The sequence below is a fragment of the Elephas maximus genome, chromosome 5, assembly GCF_024166365.1.
Source record: "Elephas maximus indicus isolate mEleMax1 chromosome 5, mEleMax1 primary haplotype, whole genome shotgun sequence".
Taxonomy (NCBI): domain Eukaryota; kingdom Metazoa; phylum Chordata; class Mammalia; order Proboscidea; family Elephantidae; genus Elephas; species Elephas maximus.
The window spans coordinates 51,098,343-51,120,943 of NC_064823.1; the positions used below are offsets into that span (position 1 = coordinate 51,098,343).

At 37.3% G+C, this 22,601-nt stretch overlaps 1 protein-coding gene across 3 annotated transcripts in view; it reads right to left on the minus strand.

Annotated features, from left to right (window-relative positions):
• BANK1 (B cell scaffold protein with ankyrin repeats 1) overlaps positions 1 to 18,172 on the minus strand; it is a 376,364-nt gene extending 358,192 nt beyond the window's left edge. Inside the window, exons 1-2 of one of the 3 annotated variants that reach the window (XM_049885625.1) lie at positions 17,687 to 17,945; positions 1,224 to 1,401 (exon numbers count right to left, since the gene is read on the minus strand). Coding sequence is in view for 2 of the 3 variants with exons in the window: in XM_049885623.1 (XP_049741580.1) it covers positions 17,687 to 17,756 (70 nt within the window). In the remaining variant the exon portion in view is untranslated. Of the gene's footprint in view, positions 1 to 1,223; positions 1,402 to 17,686; positions 17,946 to 18,091 lie in introns of those variants that run through there. The other 2 variants (XM_049885624.1, XM_049885623.1) reach the window with 2 other exon arrangements.
• Between the last annotated feature and the right edge of the window lie 4,429 nt (positions 18,173 to 22,601).

Consider the following 22,601-nt stretch of genomic DNA (forward strand, 5'->3'; position numbering starts at 1 on the left):
ATATTTTAATCACAATTGCAGCACAGCTTTGATGATTTTAAATACTCTAATGGTTACCGTCACTAAAGACACTATTTGTCTAACATTAAACTGTAGATACTTCCACTTCCTGTTTTTTCATTCACCTCCAACAACCTTGAAAGTAGCAAAACTTTCTAAATTTTGACAACTATCAGTTGAAAACTTTGCTTGTCTATTTTATTCCTCATAAAGAATGTTTCTAAATTGATCTCTTAAGGTGTCAATATCATATGTTATGTTCTAGGTTTTTCCATTAACATAACTGGTATTTTAGTTATTATAAAAATGGAAATTTCCACATAGGAAGAACACTGTTCTGATACGTGTATATATATGTGTGTTTATGTATGAATGACATGAGTGAACTTCAGTGTGGCATATGGAATTTAAGGGGTCAGCCTTTAGAGTCAGGCTGTCCAGGATTTGAAATTCAGCTCTATCAGTAAGTATAGGGCCTCAAGCAAACAATTAACCTCTGTGAGCCTGGATTCCCCACTTATAACATACAGATGACATAATCTATGAAATCAGTTGTTTTGAAGAGTGAGTGTGATAAAGTATGTAGAACACTTATCATACGACTGACATTAAGCAAGCATTAAATAAAACTTTATTTCAACCTTCTGGAAAGTGAAATCTGTTTATGGAGGACAGCAGACCTTTGGAGACACACTGACAGGGCAAAATATGGCAAGGAATCATAGAGTTAGAAAGCTATTCCTTAGAATATTTCTTCAATCCTAATTTCTTGAAGAAGAAAATGTCTCAATGTAGCACTCTTGTAACTTTATGAACTCCAGCACTAACTAAAAGAGAATGAACTCTATGCCCAGCTCCTGTCATTAACTATAATCTTTTTGACACTATTTGGTTTTCAATATGTTTATTTGTATGGTCACTTTCTACTTATGGCAAATGATAATGGTTTTTCATTTATAGTAGTGATATAAAATGTTACTTAAAATACATTTAAGCTAAGAAAAAAGTCAGTCTAAAAAGGTATTTTTCTTAAACAAGAGGACAGGTAGTATAGCCAAAAATTGGTGAAGGTCTTATGAGAATGACTGAAATTTGCAAAGCACTGTCCCAGGGGACTATACCCATGACTGCATTCTGAAAAGAGTGGTAACTTTCTGGAATGGCAGTCACGCATTAAGAGTCACCCTCAGTAGTTAGAGAAAACACTCTTAGCTGTTGCTCACCCCAGCTGATCAGCTCTCACGACTGAATTCTTTAAACCTTGGCGGGCTTAGGGTCTTGAATCCTCTGATGTTGATTAGGGTGAAGGTAAGAAGAAAATGAGTCATTCGGCTTGTCCCATCACTACTTCACTCAAGCACAGTTCCTAAGGCTGGGGCCACATTTCTGGATTTCTCAACCCTAGCACAGGAGATGAAGAATAAACATTTGAGAAATAAGTGAATAAAGGATAATTAGTGCTGCATAAGGTTATAGAAAGGAGTTCCTGGGTGGTGCAAAGTTAAGCACTCAGCTACTAAATGAAAGGCTGTCAGTTTGAACCCACCCAGAGGTGCCTCGGCAGAAAGGTCTAGCTATCTGATTCCAAAAAGTCATAGCCATGAAATAAACCCTATGGAGCACAGTTCTGTTCTGACACACATGGGGTCACCATGAGGCAGAATCGACTCAATGACAATTATTCTTTTTTTGAGGTTATACAGACTTCAGTCCATTCTTTCTCAAGTAAGATCATCGGTCCCAAATGCCTAGTTAAAGCTATTTTCATTTCTGCAGTCTTTTTAAGGTGAGAAACATTAATTGAATTACTATTATCAGCCACATGTTCTCATGAAAAAGAAATGAGATCATCAGTATAAATAACGCCTCCTGAACATCAGAGAAGTTGCACAGTTCAAAAAAAGATTAAGGTTGATTAGTCACAGAGCCAGGACTTGATCCTGTGCTTATCTGATTTCATGTCCAGTTATGAAAAAGTATTTCCTATGGTACCAAGTGGGTTTATGGTACCAAGACTATTCATGGTCTCTTTTTACAGATTAATTAATAATACCCATATATAGCGGTTGATCTGTATTTAAACATAAATCCTTGATGATTTTCCTTTTTTGTTCTGTGTTGTTTCAAAATATTGTATAATAGATTTATATGCGGAGAGAGCAAAATTGAAATATTTATGAATGATGCTTGACCAAATATCTACGCAAGTGTAACTTTAAAATGCATATGCAAGTATTAAATATTACAAAGCTATAAAGCTAAACAGAGCCCTGGTGGCACAGTGATTAACAGTTCAGCTGGTAACCAAAAGGTCAGCAGTTTGAATCTACCAGCCACTCCCTGAAAACCCTGTGGGGCAGGTCTACTCTGTCCCGTAGGGTCTCTATGAATCGGAATTGACTCAATGGCAACAGATTGTTTTTTTTTTTTTTTTTTTTATAAAGCTAAACAAAGGAAATTATTAAAAATAAACAGAGAAAAATAAAAATTAGACGTGCATATGCCACAGATTTTTCCTTCTTTCTTTTAATAGTTGCATATTTTCAATTATGTGCATCCATTATCTTAGGAAAAAAAAAAACTAAAGCAAAATGTATTCATCTTTCAGTGAACATAGAGGGTTTTAAATTCCTTTTGCTTTTAGACCCTAATCCTACCTTTTCTCTCCATTGGCCCCAGAAGATAATTTAATTAGCTCAATAGTCTAAGTTATATTAAAAGTTTGCAGAAATGTTAGTAAAAAACAGCTAAACTTACTCGTTATCAGATTAAGAGTCATTTAATATTGGGAAATGCCGTAATACTGCTTTCGTGTGTATGAAAATCTCCACAGATTTTTAAGATTTTTCTTAATCAAAGGAAGCCCTTCTGCAAATCAAACAATTTGAAAAAGATTGCCAAAACCACAGTGGTAACCCAAGGATAGATATAAGAACTCAGAATATTCATAAATGTGACATTCAGAATGCCCCAGAAATAGGGCATTCAGAGATGGCTATAATTTTCTTTATTTTTTTTTTTTCATAGACTTAATTAGCTCCTCTCATGTCATCCTTTGTACTGGCCGATCAGCAAGCATCTCTCCCTGCACTTAGCTCTGCTGAATGGATGGCAGAGGTTACCCTTTCCTTTAAAGAAGATTCAATCGATCGAGTAGTAAAAGTCATTCTCATATTACTGCCGTTTTCTACACGGCCTGTTAACTTAGTCAGTCTCCAAGACATAAAATTCATTAGCTAAATTACTTGCATTCATATCAGTTACTTTTATTTTGAGTAGACAAATATTTCAGCAACAGTTTATTTGGATGACTCTCAACAGCCCATATGTTAAGCCTAAGACATGTGTTTTATTGATAAATATTTCTAATATGAAACAGTCTGCTTATGGCCATTGCAGTTAAATTACTCTTAATTTTAGATTATTTCTACGAATGAAATCCCAATATTTAAGTGATGAGATGTCAAATACATAGCTTACGTGATTATCAAAACAATGGCAGGTGTGCATGGTTTAATGGGGAAATGACTACAAAATCATTTGATCAGTTGAGATGCACACATGCTCTTTAAATATCAACTGCACACACACACACACACACACACACTCCAAAATAGTCTTATATTTAGGATTCACCTATGCATAATTACATACTGAAAAGTTCAAGGAGTCCTATCTCTTTAAGAAGTTTTAACCAGGAAGATCTGTTCATGTAAACTTATTAAAACAGTGTATTTTTTTTTATTTCCCGTAAATAATACTACAAAAGCACAGCTCTCTTTCCTAGCTCTACTTCATTCGCATTTCCTTTTCCTAACAATCACTTTCTGATTTTCTCTAGCACATCCCAAAATCACAGCTCCCACCTGAATAGTTAGAATTAATCAAAAGGTAACTAAAGAAACAGGAAAATTGTGTGTGCCCTCCTCAGCCTACCAACGCCATTTTCCCGATTTGTATATCCCCTCCAGTTCATATTCCCATCATAAGCCTCCCTCCCTCTCATTCAATCAAGACGTGGCCACCAAAACTTTATTTGCACCGTCATATAAAAAAAAAAAAAAATGACACTAAGAAGCCCTGGTGGCACAATGGTTAAATACTCAGGTGCTATCTGAAAAGTTGGCAGTTCAAATCCACCAGCTACTCTGCAGCAGGAGAGACCTGGTGATCTGCTCCTATAAAGAATACAGCCTAGGGAACCCCATGGGACAGTTGTTACTTAGGGTCATTTTGAATCAGGATTGTTTGATAACACACAACAACAACAGCATATACGACGCTAAGGAAAACGTAGTGAAAGCAATGCGACCAATCCTGGTGGAAAGAATCACCCTTTGCCATTTAACAGCAATGACAACTTTGTGCAAAAGAACTTATTTCTCTGTGTTCAGATAACAACGCACCATATAGTTAAACATATTTGTGAAACAATGGGTTACAGGAAATTGAAGATTCATTTTAAGTTGTAGCATTTCTCAGATTACTGGAATAGTCTAACATGCATATTAAAAACCTATTCCATCACTGAAAACGTTTTCCAAGGAATATACATGTTACAGAACACAGTCTGGGCAGCACAGTGCTAAAGGAATAAAGCCCTGGAAGTGTGAGCTCAGGCATCTCAGGTATTGGCAATAAGGTAAGAGGATTATGAGTGAACCTTCATAATGTCCCACACGACCAGCCACCTACTTACCCAGCAACAGCCATAGTAACCTATCATGCTCTAAATATTTTATATGGTCTCTCATCCTTTGTTGATGAAAAAACATAAGAAACAAAGAGGTCTTGTAACTGAGTTACATAAGGTCATACAAGACTTCAAATTCAGAATGAGGAACCAAAGCCTAGATTTTTATATGCACCAGATCAGAAAATGGTGATAAGAAGTCATAAAGCGATAAAATACTATGAATTCACACAATATATATATTTACTGAATATTCTATATTTTCCCAAGAAGCAGAAATATTAAGTGTGTTAACTGCTAATTTGTCAGCAGAAATTATAAAGCAAATAGAAAAGCTATTCCCTTTTTCTTTCCATAATTACAAATGTTTCCTAATTACCTGTATGCTACCTAGCACTAGAAATTTTTCTAGGAGGATCTTTCTATTACTCTGCTGACCCTGTTGGTGAGGCACTGTATAGCTTTTATACCTGTAGAGAATAAATTGTTTCAAACAAAATTTAAACAATTCTGAATATATCTCTAAAGCTTTACCTACACAACTATATCAACTATTATTTTTACCTACATGACAAAATGGGAAACCCTGGTGGCGTAGTGGTTAAGTGCTACAGCTGCTAACCAAAGGGTCGGCAGTTCGGATCCGCCAGGCGCTCCTTGGAAACTCTGTGGGGCAGTTCTACTCTGTCCTATAGAGTTGCTATGAGCGACTCGAGGGCACTGGGTTTTATGACAAAATGAGAAATGCATTCACCACAGAAGTTACTAAGAGACTCTGAGTCGCAGAAGAAAAATGCAGAACAGAATTCAAATTCACGTAAAAAAGACCAGACTTAATGGTCTGATAGACACTGGAGGAACCCCTGAAACTTTGGGCCCCCATCTACTCTGTTAATGCAGAACTGAAACCATTCCCGAAGCCCACTCTTCAGACAAGGGTTATACAGGACTATAAAACAAAAAATAACACACGTGAGGAAGGCGCTTCTTAGTTCAATCAGACACACAAAACCAAATGGGCAGCTCCTGTCCAAAAACAGGATGAAAAGGCAGGAAGGGCCAGGAACCGGTCAAATGGAAACAGAGAACCCGGGGTGGAAGGGGGAGCGTGCTGCCACATTGTGGAGGCTGCAACCAATGTCACAAAACAATATGTGTGTAAATTTTTGAATGAGAAATTAACTTGAGCTGTAAACTTTTACCTAAAGCACAATAAGAAAAAATAAAATACAATTACAAAAAAAAAGAAAGACTGAGTCAAATCTACTATGACTGTTTTGCTTGTTTTCTAGTTTGTTTGTTTTTTGGTAATATATAATATACATGTTGACTAAATCTCCTTCAAGAATAAGAAATTAACTACATTTTTATTTTTGAAAAACGATGGCATCTGAAAACAGTTAAATTGTCAAATATTATGTACTAGCTCTTTTACCAGAAAACAATACACGATTTCATATAAAGTACCATATAATTTGCTTTCATAGAAGATCATAGGTTTCATCCAGTTCAACTGGTCCTGAGTACCCCAGAGATATATGCATTTGAGAAATTATAGTGTTCAAAACAGTGAAGAAAAAAAATTAATCAGAGGAGCATGAAAGAACACTTATATGAAACTGTCGGTCCTAAGAGTTATATGTATGTGGTGCCAAAAGCGCAGAGGAGGAGCCACACACACACATTCCATCTAAGAAAAGCGAACACTGATCACTACCTCATGCAGAAAGCATTTTAAGCATCTGTTACGGGGCATTGGTAGTTCAGTGGTACAGTTCTCCTCTTCCATGCAAGAGACCCTCATGTGCAGCCGCTGAAACCACCCGCCTGTCAGTGGAGGCTCGCACGTTACTGTTCTGCTGAACAGGTTGCAGCAGAGCTTTCAGGCTAAGACAGACTAGGATGAAAAGCCTGGCGAACTACTTCCAAAAATCAGCCAATGAAACTCCTATGGATCACAATGGTCAGATCCACAACCGATCACGGAGATGGCACAGAACACGGCAGCATTCTATTCTGTTGTTCATGGACTCACCATGAGCCAGGGGCCTACTTGACAACTCACCTAACAACAATAAGCGTCAGCTATCCTAACGACGACTGTGAGCACGGTGCAGGACCGGGCAGTGTTTCGTTCTGTAGTACATAGGGTTGCTATGAGTCAAAACCAACTCGACAGCACCTAACAACAATCCTCTAGGTACTTTCTTAAAGAATTACATTTAATCATCATCATGTTCCTATAAAATAGGCATGTTACCCTATTTCAGATACAAAGAAATTGGATTTAGAGCAGCTAAATAACTTGCTCAAAGTTGTGTAATTAGTGATAGATCCTATATTTGAGTAATACAAATACAGATATAGATGATATAGACACAGCTATATAGATAATTAGCCCATAAATTTGAACACAACTTGGGGTTTGAGTTTTCTTTTTAAAATAAACCAACTCATTGCCTTTGAGGTGGTTCTGACTCATAGGGACCCAAGGCTGTAAATAAATCTTTACGAACACAGATTGACACATCTTTCTCCCACAGAGCAGCTGGTGGGTTCAAACTACTGACCTTTCAGTTAGCAGCTGAGCACTTTAACCACTTTGCCACCAGGGCTCCTCTTTTAAAGTAACATTTATCAGTGTTAAATTGGATAAATGTACAGAAAAATAGGTGAGAAATTAGATTAGTATGACTGACTATCCAAACAACATTAAGGATATATTTTTAAGTCCCTTAAAAGACATCTTATACAGTTTAATATTATAATATCTTATACAGTTTACTTATACAGTTTAATATTAATTAATTTAAAAATTAGATTTTTTTCTGTCTTTAGTTTTAGTGCGGAGCCACTTTTCCAATTAATGATTAAGAGGATCAATTTTGTGATAAAATATTACGCGGATTTTAAATATAGAAAGTGGTATCTTGTTGCATTTGTTCACTGAACCACATCAGGAAAGTTCAACCTTCATGTAGTTGTAACATGAGTAAATGGGAAGTTCCGACTTGTTATTTGATTTAAATGAACCAAAAAAACTATTTATTTCTTCTGTACCCTTTTATACACAGACTCTTCTTCCCAAGTCAATCCAAAATATATATATATATTTAATAGCATATCAAGGATAATTCTCCCCAAATTAATATATTAATACAATGCAATTCCAATGGAATGAAAGGCATCTCTTTTTGGTGGTACAGTTTCACCAAATAAGGAGATGGGTCAGGAGTCAGTAATTGGCCGGGTCCTAACTCCGGGTTGGGTTCACCCAACGTGTTCTGGATGCCAACAGCTGGTTAAGGGCCTTTCTGATTCCCTAGCTTCCTGATGGTGACAGAGATAGCAGACTCCCCTGATGGACCACATAGGGAAGCTGTTCAGCCTACAGGTTGGTCCCAAAGCCGTTATATCAATTCATCAATTTGTAAAGACCAAATTCCTTATATTAAATTTCTTTCTGTTTAAAATTGCTGTACTGTTTTCTACTACACGCAACTTAACCATGGCTTATATCACAGCCCACCTCATGATCCTTCCTGTTGTTGATGCCACAAACCTATGAGTCATCCTTCACACCTCTTTCTCTCATACTTCACATCTTCCACAGTATTGTAAAACGCCTGTAAGTAATAGTTCTTAATAAATCTGTTTAGTTCTCCTGCTTTTTTATTGGTTGATAAGCTCTCTACTGGAAATGTTAGGTAGTACAAATGATTAACATGCCCCGCTGCTAACCAAAAGTTTGGTGGCTTAAGTCCACCCAGAGGAACCTCAAAGAAAAAAAAAAAACAGGCCTGGCAATTTACTTCCAAAAAATCAGCCATGAAAAGCCCATGGAGCACAGTTCTACCCTGACATACATGGGGTCACCAAGAGTCGAAGTGGACTCAAAGGCAACTTTTTTTTTAAGCTCCTCATTGTTCACCAACTTCCACTTTGTACTCCTCTAAATCATGATGCCAATAGCAGCTCATTTGATCTTCTGAAAATAAAAATCTGATCATGTTATGCTTGTTTTAAAATACTTTGGTAGCTACTCACTATACTTAGCAAACTTTTTACCCATATTTATGCAATTTAGTTTGTTTTCCTTCTGCTGCTGCTGCTCCTTTCTCTTTCACTCATTACAACAAAATGAGCGTGACCTTGCCAAATATTGAAAATTTTTTTGTCATTCTGAGTCTGAATCCTTCACTTGCAACATTGCACTTAATCGATCAAGCCTAAACTTCATTGATGTGGACCATCTTTTCAGTTTACCAAGACAAAAATCAAACCCATTGCCATCGAGCCGATTCCAACTCATAGCAACCCTATAGGACAGAGTAGAACAGCCCCATAGAGTTTCCGAAGTTGTAATCTTTATGAAAGCAGACCGCCACACCATTCTCCCTCTGAGTGGCTGGTGGGTTTGAACTCCTGAACTTTCAGATAGTAGCCAAGCGCTTAACCACTGTACCACCAGGCCTCCTTAGTTTACCAAAAACACACTGAATTCTGATTTTGTTTTCCAATGTGATTATTAATCCAATTACTAATATATCATCTGTAATTTAAAGAGGATACTATATTTCCTACTCTATTAATGATAAATATGCCGATCAAGGACCAGTCTCTGAAGTACAACACTTACTATGTTGCTTCGGATTGATATTAACCCACTGATATTACATATATAAAGCTTTCATAATGGCCTATCAGTAATATCATTTTTTCTTCATATGCTAGAGGGATTAAGATAATAGCTATTAAATTATGCTACTCTTATAGCTCCTCTTCTCTTTTACTGGGATAAATTTCTAAGCATGCTCTTACTGTTTGCCTCGCTTTAACTACATTTTTAAAATTGTCAGAAGCAGTATGTCCTAAATTTTTCAGATAGATAAAAACATCCTATCAAATATCCTATAAAAATATAGAAACATACTGTTGTTATAATTTTATAACTACATCATTCAAAACTCTAAGCCTCTTAAGGAACAGTGTATTTGTAATATTAATCTTTGAATAGGTTATTTGTTCACCAAATCTAGTAACTTCAAGTCAGAAAACTTAAAAATAGTTTCTTACTGAAACTTTCTTCAAGTTTCAGTAAGAAAGCCAGGAAACCCCAAAATATTCTTATCTGGAGGACCACTAGGCTTACTCATAAGGCACCCTATTTTCAGTGCCTTAAGGAATAATTCTTGGTTTGTATGATGTTCAATAGATGTATAGCAGGCACGGTTTTAACAACAGCAACAATTTTCCAAAAGAGAAGAAGCATATAGTAGCAGAAATGGCAGTTTTTGAGAAACACAGGTACTCTAGCCCAAACTTTTTCTTTTTCTTCCAAGAAAGAGAAATTCATTCAAACTAGCTCATGTAAAGAGAAGGTAATTGTAAGGATACAGCAAGCAATTTCATGGACAAGCAAGTTTAGAAAAACAAGCACAGTTGGGTCTTAGATAGCCTGGAACTAGAAAAAACTAAGGCTACTACCTATATTTCAGTCCTTGATTCTCTTATCTTTTCTTCTTTTCATTTTGCCCATCTTGCACATGAGTCAACCTGACTGTCAGCCTCATCTGACAACAATCCCATCATATCTTCTTTGAAAGGAAAGGCTTTGATTGATCCAACAAATCTGTTTAAGCCAGGCAACACACACCATTGGCCATTAAGCAACCAATGAGCTGCTTGTCTATTCAAGTTCTATTCTTGGCAGAAACCCTGGTGGTGTAGTGGTTAAGAGCTATGGCTGCTAAACAAAAGGTCAGCAGTTCAAATCCACCAGGCACTCCTTGGAAACCATATGGAGCAGTTCTACTCTGTCCTATAGGGTCACTGTGAGTTGGAATTGAATGGATGGCAATGGGTTTGGTTTGGTTTTGGTTATTCTTGGCCAAAATGACTGTTTCTGGGAATCTGGACAATTACATGAGTCTAGCCATTTTTCATGGGCTGTGGATGGACAAGATATTATAAAGAATTTCTGACCTACAGCTAAGTAGCTGAAGTAGGGAAAGTTCTATATTTATATTAAAAGGTCATAACAAAATTACCAAAGTTAACTTATTAATTGAAACCAAAGTAGATTTTTGCCTGTTTTATCTCATTCATTTTTCCAATGGCGACCTAGTAGTTCATTAATTGTACTAAAAATCCATTACCTCCTGAGATTTTGAAACTTTAGTATAGTCCATTAAGTCTAAACAAAATGTGATCCTGACCAAAAAATGAAACACATAGTAAATGAAATACCAAGTCAATATGTCTTCTTTATAATGTGGAAATCGTATAAAAATGGAGCAATGGAAATTGCTAATACGTAAAAGTGACACAGGAGCTTAAAAGAAAGGAAAATATGGCACATAGCATAAGAAAACATAACTTATTTTAATAAAATACTTACAAAGGAAATCTTACAAAAGACCACGAAACACTGACAAATTACTTCTCATGATTACAAAGAGAAGTGGCCTTCCTGGATTATTTCAATGTGCAGCACTTGGAAACAACAAAAATTTTTTGTCCAGTGGTAAATGTCTAAAAGGAACATTATTTTTCTCTAAGTGAAAAATAAATACAACAGAGGCACAATTCCATGCAATATCTGATGTTTTTGTCACCTGGACTATATCAATGCCTGCGGTAAAATTTAGATACCATTCTTTACACTTAGAATCTTTAATAATATTAATAGCTTTAGAAGTATTTTCCTTCCTATATTTATTTGATAGTTTATCTATGAAGAAAACAGTAAAATAGCAATGGTAACTTAGGTGAGTAAGTAACAGTCATTCAAATTCTTAAAACAAAAAACCCATTGCCATCGAATTGATTCTGACTCATAGTGACCCTATAGGACAAAGTAGAACTGCCCCATAGAGTTTTCAAAGAGTGCCTGGTGGATTCCAACTGCCAACCTTTTCATTAGCAGCTGCAGCTCTTAACTACTACTCCACCAGGGTTTTAAAACATTCGGTAGGAATGATGTTCCTCACTTCGCATTGAAATCTTTTTGAATCTAGCACTAAATATTTTGGTAAACAAGATTCTTCATCTTCTTATAATTTAAAGCCATATCCCATAATTTTCTGTCTGACACTTATTTTTTCACATATACTTACACCTTTTTTTTATTAGTCATCACTGGTACTCTGTGATATAGGAAAATAAAGTATGCTCTTGTTTTGCCCTGCTAAATTTCTGTTTTATTCTTTCCTATAACTACTCTAGTCTAACACCCTTTTAATCAATATATCCTTAGTTCTTTTCATTGTGGATTTCTTTTTCTTATGTCAGAACTATTAGCCACAGTATTTCCCCCAAGGATATGGCAGCCTATAGGAAGCCAAACCCCTTAAATTTTTTGGATGTAGGAGCTCAATTGAGTCAATCATTAAATTTACTCTCAAATCAATATGAGGTAGTTTCACCATAAAAATCTTATCCTTTATATGTAAATGTGACATTGTTGACCAATGACCTAACATGTATTAATTAATTATTATAGGTTATAGCACTTTGAAAAGCACTTCACATGCACTTTCTCTTGTAATTCTCAAAAACAACTCTATAAAGTAAAGGCTACTGTTCTCACTCTTGACAACATTATGTATTACATAATGAAACTCTGCCCGCTTCTGTGCCACCGTCGAGATCGTTGGCAACATAAGGTCCCCATAAGTTGGAAATGACTTGATGGTAACTAATGATTTACTTTGCACACATCATCAGAAGGGATCAGTCACTGGAGGAGGACATAGGGTTTGATGAAGTACAGGGACAATGAGGGCATGGGAAACCCGCAGTGAAATGGATTGGCATAATAGCCGCAGCCATGGACTTGAACACACTCGCAATCATGAGGATGATACAGGATAGGGCAATGTTTCTTTCTGTTGTACATAAGGTCATCAGGGGTTGAAGTCTACTTAAGGGCAAGAAGCAACAGTAACAATGTGCCTTATTATGCTAACATCTACAATACTGTGAGGAAACATGCCCAAGACAAAGATGGGGTTCTCACAAAAAGACATTTGTGAAAAAAAAAAAAAAGGAAAGAAAATGATTAATCAAAACGAGCTCACTTAGAACATAGCTCATATCAAGCAAATGGTCATGGTTAATATTAAAATATGGCTTATTAAAAGAAAAGCTTCATTGTTGTTGTTATTAGGTACTATTGAGTTGGTTCCACCTCATAGTAGCCCTGTGTACAACAGAAGGAAACACCACCTGGTCCTGTGCCATCCTCACAAACATATGTTTGAGCCCATTGTTGCAGACACTGGGTCAATCCATGCCATTGAGGGTCTTCCTCTTTTTCATTGACCCTATACTCTACCAAGTATGATGTCCTTTTCCAGGGACTGGTCGCCCTTGATAACCCATCCTAAGGATGTGAGACATAGTCTCACTATCCTTGCTTCTAAGGAGCATTCTGGCTGTACTTCTTCTAGTACAGACTTGTTTGTCCTTCTAGCAGTCCATGGAACATTCAATATTTTTTGCCAATACCATCATTCAAAGGCATCAATTCCTCTTTGGTTGTTCTTACTCATTGTCCAGCTCTTTCATGCATATGAGAAGACTGAAAATACTATGGCTTGGATCAAGGATACCTTAATCCTCAAAGTGAGAGCTTTGCTTTTCAACATTTTAAAGAGGTCTTTTGCAGCAGATTTGCCCAATGCAATATATCATTTGATTTCTTGGTTGCTGCTACCATGGGTGTTGATTATAGATCCAAGTAAAATAAAAGGTTGTTGATATAGATCCAAGTAAAATAAAATTCTTGACAATTTCAGTCTTTTTTCCATTTATCATGATGTTGCTTACTGGTCCAGTTGTGAGGATTTTTGTTTTCTTTACGTTAAGATGTAATCCCTACTTAAGGCTGTGGTCTTTGATCTTCATCACTAAGTGCTTCAAGTTCACTTTCAGCAAGCAAGGCTATGTCATTTGCATATTGCAGGTTACTAATCAGTCGTCCTCCAATCCTGATGCCATGTTCATCTTCATATAGTCCAGCTTCTCAGAGCATTCCCTCAGCATACAAATTAAATAAGTATGGTGAAAGGATACAACCCTGACACAAACCTTTTCTGATTTTAAACCATTCGGAATCCCCTTGTCTGTTTGAACGACTGTCTCTTGGTCAGCGTACAAACTCTGCATAAGCACAGTTAAGTGTTCTGGAATTCCCATTCTTTGCAATGTTATCCATAATTTGTTATGATCCTCACAGTCGAATGCCTTTGCTTAGTCAATAAAACACAGGTAAACATCTTTCTGGTCTTCTTTCCTTTCAGCCATTGTCCATCTGACATCAGCAATTCCTCTTCTGAATCTGGCTTGATTTTCTGGCAGTTCCCTATCGATGTACCGATCCAACTGCTTTTGATTGATCTTCAGCAAAATTTTTCTTACATGCGATAGTAATAATAAAAAAAAAAAATTTTTTTTTTTTTTAGTAATAATAGTTCAATAATTTCTGCATTCTGCTGGATCGCCTTTCTTTGGAATGGACACATATATCGATCTGCTCTGGTGGGTTGACTAGGTATCTTTCTTCCAAAGTTTTTGGCATTGCATCTGTTTGTTGATACATCTCAATTAGTACTCCTTCAATTCCTAGAGCCTTGTTTTTTGCCAATGCCTTCAGTGCAACTTGGACTTCTTCCTTCAGAGCCATCTGTTCTTGACCATAGACTACCTCCTGAAATGGGTGAATGTCAACTAAGTCGTTTTGGTACAGCAACTCTGTGTATTCCTTCCATGTACTTTTGATGCTTCCTGCATCCTTTGATATTTTTGCCATAGAATCCTTCAATGTTGCAACTCAATGCTTGAATTTCTTCTTCAGTTCTTTCAGCTTGAGAAATGCCAAGCATGTTTTTCCCTTTTGGTTTTCTAATTACATGTCTTTGTACATTTCATTATAATACTTTGTCTTCTCCAGCTGTCCTTTGAAATCTTTTGTTCAGCTCTTTGACATGATCATTTCTTCCTTTCCCTTTAGCTACTCTATGTTCAAGAGCAAGTTTCAGAGTCCCTTCTGACATCTATTTTGGTCTTTTCTTTCCTGTCTTTTTTAATGACCTTTTGCTTTCTTCACGTATAATGTCCTTGAGGTCATCCCACAGCTCTTTGGTCATTAGTGTTTGATGCATCGAATATCCCCATATTCAGGTGGGATATACTCAAGGGTGTGTGCTTTGGCTCTCATGGACTTGTTCTAATTTTCTTCAGCTTCAACTTGACCTTGCATATGAACTACTGATGGTCTGTTCTGCAGTTGGCCCCTGATCTTGTTCTGACCGATGATACTGAGCTTCTCTGTCATAACTTTCCACAGATGCAGTCAATTGACTCCTGTGTATTCCATCTGGCAAAGTCCATGTGTATAGTCCCCTTTTATGTTGTTGAAAAAAGGTATTTGCAATGAAAAAGTCATCATCATTTCTATCACCAAGGCTATAGTTTCCAACTACCAATCCTTCTTTGTTATCACCTTTCATGTTCCAGTTACCAGTAATTATCAATGCTTCTTGATAGCATGTTTGATCTATTTTAGACTAGAGAAATTGGTAAAAATTTTCAATTTCTTCATCTTTGGCATTAGTAGTTGGTGTGTAAATGTAAACAGTCGTCTTAACTGATCTTCCTTGTAGGCTTATGGATATTATTCTGTCACTGACAGCGTTGCACTTCAAGATATATCTTGAAATGGTCTTTTTGACAATGCGTGTGACACCATTGCTCTTCAATCTGTCATTCATGGCATAGTAGACCATATGATCGGCCGATTCAAAATGTCCAATACTAGTCCATTTCAGCTTACTAATGCCTAGAATATTGATCTTTGTGTGTTCCATTTCATTTTTGATAACTTCCAATTTTCTTAGATTCATACTTCATACATTCCACATCCCAAATATTAATGGATGTTTTCAGCTGTTTTTTTTTTTCCTCATTTTGAGTCTTTCCACATAACCAAATGAAGGTCCCAAAAGCTCTACTCCATCCACACTATTAAGGTTGACTCTACCTCGAGGAGGCAGCTCTTCTCGAGTTGTATTTTGAATGCCTTCCAACCTGAGTTCCTCATCTTCTAGCATTATACCAGACAATATTCCTCTGGTATTATGTTTTCACTGGCTAAATTTTTTAGAAGTGGATTGTCAGCTCCTTCTTCCTAGTCGGCCTTAGTCTGAAGGATCTGCTGAAATCTTTCGACCATGGGTGACCCTGCTGGTATTTGAAATATCGGTGGCATAGCTGCCATCATCACAGCAACCTATATGCCACCACAGTATGACAAACTGACAGATTAGTGGTAGAAAGTTTCATTATCTTGACCAAATGTAAAGTAATTCAAGAAAGTGATAAATGCCATATTAAGAAGTACCAAAGAAAAGTGGTGGGTGGGGGAGGATGCACAGGAGAAACAGGAATAATCAGAATGAGATAAAAGTTGGTTCCTATCTTTCTAGTATTTTCACAAAAACGAGAGCCTCCAAGTATTGAGTGTTAAGTGAAGTAAAAGCCATGCTTTGGCTAAACTGTTCAATCTAGAAGTTTGAAACAAATTATACCTCATTGTGTTTAATTAAATTATTAAGCTAAAGCTACAAAAGAGCTAACCTGATCAAAGCCCAAAAGACGTATTTGGTTAATTTATAGACGTTAGCAAAGGCTGCTCTGCTGCAGCCCATCAGAGCCACAGTTTTCGAGAATGTCAATGTTCAATATTTAAAATGTTAACATATTAATATATCATGGATTCTAATTCCTTTTGTGTCATTTTCTATTGTCATAAATATACTTCCCATATTAACTGACAGTCTTTTTAAATTTATTTGTTGAAAAATATATACTAGCCATGAGAAGCAGCTAAAGTCAAAATGGCATTATCTAAAATATGCTAGTAAGTTATGAGCACTTTAATGCTATTCAACAAATTAATAGACTATCAGTCAGAATATATTTTCTTGTCGCATTCATCACCATGAGAATCTCCATCTCCAAATGGAGGCTTTTTTTGTTTTCTTCAAAACTGTATACTTTTTATAATCATTATACAATTCCTGAATGCATTTTAAGTACTTTTAAGAAGTTAATGCAACTAACTGCCTTAAGGTCTATTTAAACTGTAAAGCCATTTATGTATTCAACCAAATTTACTTTTTTTCCCTTAACAAGTTAGCAAAGCTTTTGGAATGAGTGGGAGAAGGTGGTGGCAGAGACTCTACATAAAGTAGCCGAATAAGCACGTCACCATCCATCCAATAAATTTGCCAGGCTGGATTTTGTAAGACTGGGCAGGTAAACCGGCAACTCTACACAGGAGCCAGAATTTCAAGGACTAAACAAAAAAACCAAACCCGCTGCTGTCAGTCGAGTCAGACTCTTAGCCACCCTATAAAAAAAGGACAAAGTAAAACCCCCTTATAGGGGTTCCAAGGCCGTAATTCTTTATGGAAGCAGGCTGCCACATCTTTCTCCCTCAGAGAGGCTGGTGGATTCCAGCCATAGACCTTTTAGTTAGCAGCCAAGCACTTTAACAACTGGGTTATCAGGGCTCCTTTTTCGTAACTAAAGACACACATAATTTAAAACACGAGTATAATTTAAAAATTTGTTCCATGAGGATTTTAGAAAATATCAGATCCTGATCTAGTGTTCTTGAACGTTTCAGCTAATCAAAAGTTGCGGACTTTCGTGGTTGCAGCACTGGCCAGAACACAAAGAACGCGACCACCTGGTCCAGATTTCCATTAAAGAAGCCAGTGGAACAGAGGAATCCTCCTGGCTGCAGGGCGGATCTGGCAAAAACAGCAATTGGAGGAAAGGCGAGGCCATGGTCCCCGAAAGAGCACTGGCTTCAGTGGCTGAAATACAGTTACTGCCTAATGGATGACCTTAGTCTCCGCAAAGTCCCAAAGCCCTGAGGGTCCAGCCTCCCGGTACAGTTCCTCCAAACGCGCAACCACACACCTGGGGTCGCTGGGCCGCAGAGGGGCCTGTCCCGGCTCCAGCCCCCTTTTCCTGGAGCTGCAGGCAGCATTGCGGCGACTGAAGCCAAAGGGCCTGTGGACAGGTGCCCGCGAATCCCGGACACTCGGGGCCAGAGAGACTCTCCGCGAGCTCTTCTTTGAGCCCCCGCCCCTCCTCAGCCAGCTCCCCACCCCGGCGCCCACGGCCAAGTATCCGGAAACCCGGCCCCTAAGCTGAGGCCACAAGGCCAGGGCTTGGTTTTGCTGGGCGCCATAAGGAAGTGAAACTGCTTAGGGGCTTGCTCTTGCACGCTTTTTCAGCTGCTTTGTTTTCTCAGCCTTAACACTCTCTAGCCCTGTTTCCCTCCTCACTTTTTCATCCAGGGTATCTTTAGGGCTATGTTACCTGTTATCTCTTCTTGTCCCATTCTTGGTCTTCCTTTCTGTCCCCACTTCCAAGCAGAAAAGAGGATGCCAGAAATGAACATTTGCTGGAAAAGGGAAAAAATAGATAGGGTTACAATTTTTTTTTTTTTTTAATATTTCGCTTTAGACCTTTTAGGCTAATTTTGTAAATTTTGAAGTGATTTTAAGTTCTTCTAGGATTTATTTCCTATTCTTGCTCCAGTTCAGAACTGAGCCCAATAAAAAATTAGTTATGAATCTCAAAGTCCCTCCACACAAGAGTTCATTATCTGTTTGTTTGGAAGACTGAGAAATACCAGAGGAGTATTTTGTCCTTAAGATGAATCTCCCTTCTTCTCTTGAGGATCTTTAAATTAGTAATTTACCTTTTGAAGGTGAAAATATTTTTGAAGCTCAATTTGAAGATTTGGTAATAGTTGATGGTTTAAATATGCCCTTCCCTCTTTAAGCATCTCTCTCTCCTTTTTTTTAAGAAACCTAAAGAAGGTTTAGGAATTCCTGGATGGTGCAGTTACGGTGCTCATCTGCTAATGGGAGGGTTGGAAGTTCCAGTCCACCCACATGTGCCTCAGAAGAAAGGCCTGGCAATCTCTTTAAAATAATAAGCCACTGAAAATCCAATGGAGCACAGTTCTACTGTGACACGTGGGATCGCCATGAATCGGAGTTGACTTAGTCAACTTGTTTAAAGAAGACTTGCTTAGCAACTACTTATCTCACAAGGTGTCTATTTCAGGAATATCATAAATGTCAAGTATCAAAGAAAACATAAGTTCAAAAAATAACTGGACTTATTTTTAGTACTTTATAACATAACAGAGAAAATGTGGAGAAATAGGAGGAATGTCTAAAATGTCAGCTAATTTTTATTTTATTTTTTTTTTTTTCTGCTTTCCAGTAGTTCCTGTAACCTCATTAATAATTTTAAGTACATTTTCTGAACTTGAGATAATGGAGCAAAAGGTTTTATCCGATTTATGAAATAATATAATATCAACAAGTTTATTGTCTTCTATAAGTACCTGTTTATTAAGATATCTCAGTACAATAAGATTATGCCCCCAAGGAAAGATAAAAGGTTTGGATTTCAGTGTACATATAAACTCTCAGTCAATATTTCTAGAAATTGAATCCTTAGAAAAGCATAAGTCTTCTTAAACCAGCCGCTTGTGGAAACAATGTCCTAAATGATGTACTTGCTAGTGTATATTGCTGACCAAGATTTTGAGATTTTGAGGTGAAAGGAAGGGACATAAACACTCCAGCTTATGTCTCCCAGTTAAGCAGGATCTACAAGTGCCCAAATCTTCAAAGGTACCCCAGTTCATTATTTGGAAATACACAACACTCTCCAGCTCCATACACCACACATATCCATAATATGCCAATAAGGGTAGCCTTTAGATAGCAAAGTCTTTCACAGGAAGGGAGCAGCCTTGCTCCATTTTACACTGCAGCCTTGCTCTGTGAAAAGCCCTTGACTGGAAGTCAGAAGGCTGTGGCTGCCTATTTGACTCTGGAGTTGCTCTCTGGATGACATGGGAAATTCGTAACATTTCTGAGTTTTGCATTAAAAAAAAAAAAAAAAAATCACCTAAATGAGGAAACTGGAAAATTCAGTTACATTCAGACTTATATTCAAGTCTCCACCAGCTATACAAGTTTATGATGTTGTTTCCTACGATAAACATAAGAAATAAGATTTACAGTACCTGGGGAAATTAAGTACTTTTTCAGATACTCGTTTCCACTATTTACATCAATATGATCCTGATAAATGGAAAATGAAAGCAAAAATGGGTTTAAAACTATGGCCTTTTAAAAATAATTTTACCTAATAAGGGTTATGTAAGAAAATCTTTAAAAATCTCCACTAAAGAATGAAAATTATTTTAGCTTTATTTTTGTTTCAAGTACTGAATGAGATCACAATTCTTGCTCAGAAGTTATGAGGTAACATGTAAACCATTTATTTGTTTACTTTTCCTTTTGTTGTATTGTATTGTTGTTGCTATTAACAGCTTCCCGTTACCCCACTTTTTAAGTATGCTATGTACCAAACGGAAACCCTGGTGGCGTAGTGGTTAAGTGCTCCGGCTGCTAACCCAAGGGTTGGCAGTTTGAATCCACCAGGCACCCCTTGGAAACTCTCTGGGGCAGTTCTACTCTGTCTTATAGGGTCGCTATGAGTCGGAATCAACTCAACGGCACTGGGTTTTTTGGTTTTTATGCGCTAAACACTATGTAAGTGATTCACAATGTTCTCATTATTTAGTTCCCAAAACAATGTAACTTTAACCGTACTTTATAAATGAGGAATATGGGTTTTAAAAATGTTGAACGACAGGGCTGGATTTCAATCTTAGATTTGACTCCAAATCCTGCCTTCTTAATTATAGTCTCGCCTTCTCTTTAAGATCACAAGAGGTTATTGTTAAAGTCATGGGCAAGGCTATGCATATGCAGAAACAATTTCTCAGTATGTATCTGTATGTATACACATACAGATGAAACATTGTTTTCTGTTTTCCCATCCACTTTCCCATGGAGCTGTAATCCCACAGAACAGAACATCTATATCCTTAAAAGCAAGGGTGAACTGCACTTACAATTCATTACAACGTTTGTACTACTTGGTTAAGTATATGTAGACATTCTTTTCCTAAAGAAAGGAAGCTATGTGAAAATTATACACACAGCCACACACACACACACACAGACACACAAAAGATTTGGTGACCTAAGTTTTATATATTGTCTAACTAAGTTTGCCCATGCATTCACGTAAATGTGTTTTAGAAGTGGTTTCACTTATTTTGGCCCTGTTTCTCAGTTTCCAGCACATCTTTAGTCACAGCTGACTTTATCTTCCCTCAGCTTTCTTCCTTCTTTTTTTTTTTTCTTCCTTATGGAGATGATACTGTCTGAAATGCTGGGTTATCTCTTGGTTCACATTTGTTCTCAGGGAAGAGGCTCTTAGTAAATCTCACACTGAGAGGCTGTTTCAGTCAGAGTGCCACCAGCAGCGTGTAATCTCAGGTTTCTGATTCTACCTCTGTTACAGAATGACCAAAAATTCTAGCCACAGCTGGTTTCTTGTTTCTCAATATATCAAACTCTTGGATCCATTGACTTCTTCCCTTGCATTCTTTTTTTTCTAGCAGTGTATTGACAGCCTCAATATTATTACCCCACTCTGTGAAGATTATAAGAGCCTCACGCTGACTCCATGTTCCAATAAATGGAAAATGGATGGCTAAAGCTGTTTGCTGTTGTCGTTTGGCCGTTGCCATTGCTGATTTCTTGGTGCCTTTTGCAGACAGGATGCTTTTGCTAATGCTATTTGTTTTATTTCTGCTTTTAGCTTTTGGATCCCTTTAAAAAATAAAAAAGATTTTTTCCTGAAGCAGCCACCTATTGTCAAAACGAAATAGTATTTCCCTTCCTCACAGCTATTTATTAGTTGGAGAGCTTTCTTCTTGAAGGACATGTCCAGATCTTTAGACACTGAAATATATTATTCCCCTGTGGCATAATTATACTTCTTATTTGCTAACTCAAAACTAGACCAAATGCCAGGGAGGTACTGAAGGGACTTCTAGCAATAGTTCTTTTTTGGTTGTTGTTACAAGGAGACTTTCTTCATTTTCTTGTCCTTCCTTATGTTTAACTGAATTCTTTAATAATAACCTAACTCTGGTCTACCACAGATGCCTCCCCCCGCCAAAGATGTCCACGTCCTAATCTCCAGAACTTGTGGATATGTTACCTTACATAACAGAAGTGATTAAGTTAGGGATCTTGAGATTGGAAGATTAGCCTGCATTATATTAGCAGGCCCAATGTAATCATAGGGTCCTTATAAGAGGGAGCCAGGGAGAGTTAAAAAGAAGATGTGATGATGGAAGTAGATGTTGGAGCAATTCCTTCTGAAGGTGGAGAAAGGGACTATGAGCCAAGTATTACAGGCAGCCTCCAGAAGCTGGAAAAGGCTGGAATTCTTCCCTCCTAGCGCCCTCGTGGCACAGCAGTTACATGCTCAGCTGCTAACTAAGGCCAGTGGATCAAACTCACCAGTGGCTCCATGGGAGAAAGGTGTGACAGTCTGCTTCCGTAGAGATTTACAGCCTTGGAAACCCTATGGGGGCAGTTCTACTCTGTCCTACAGGGTTGCTGTGAGTCCAAATTGACTCGATGGAACAGGTTAGGTTTTAATTTAGAGCCTCCAGAAGGAGCCAGCCCTGCTGACACATTGACTTCAGCATAGTGAAACTGATTTCAGACTTCTGACCTCCGGAATTGTTAGATAATAAATTTGTGTTGTTTTAAGCCACAAAGTTTGTGGTAATTTGTTACAGCAGCGATAGGAAACTAACACCCTACCTTATGGTGACAAATTGAGTGTTTGAGGATATATATCAATAAAGAAAATCTTTCTACATTATTCTAAATAAACGTATTAAAGAAGATTCAATTTTCTTCATTATTAA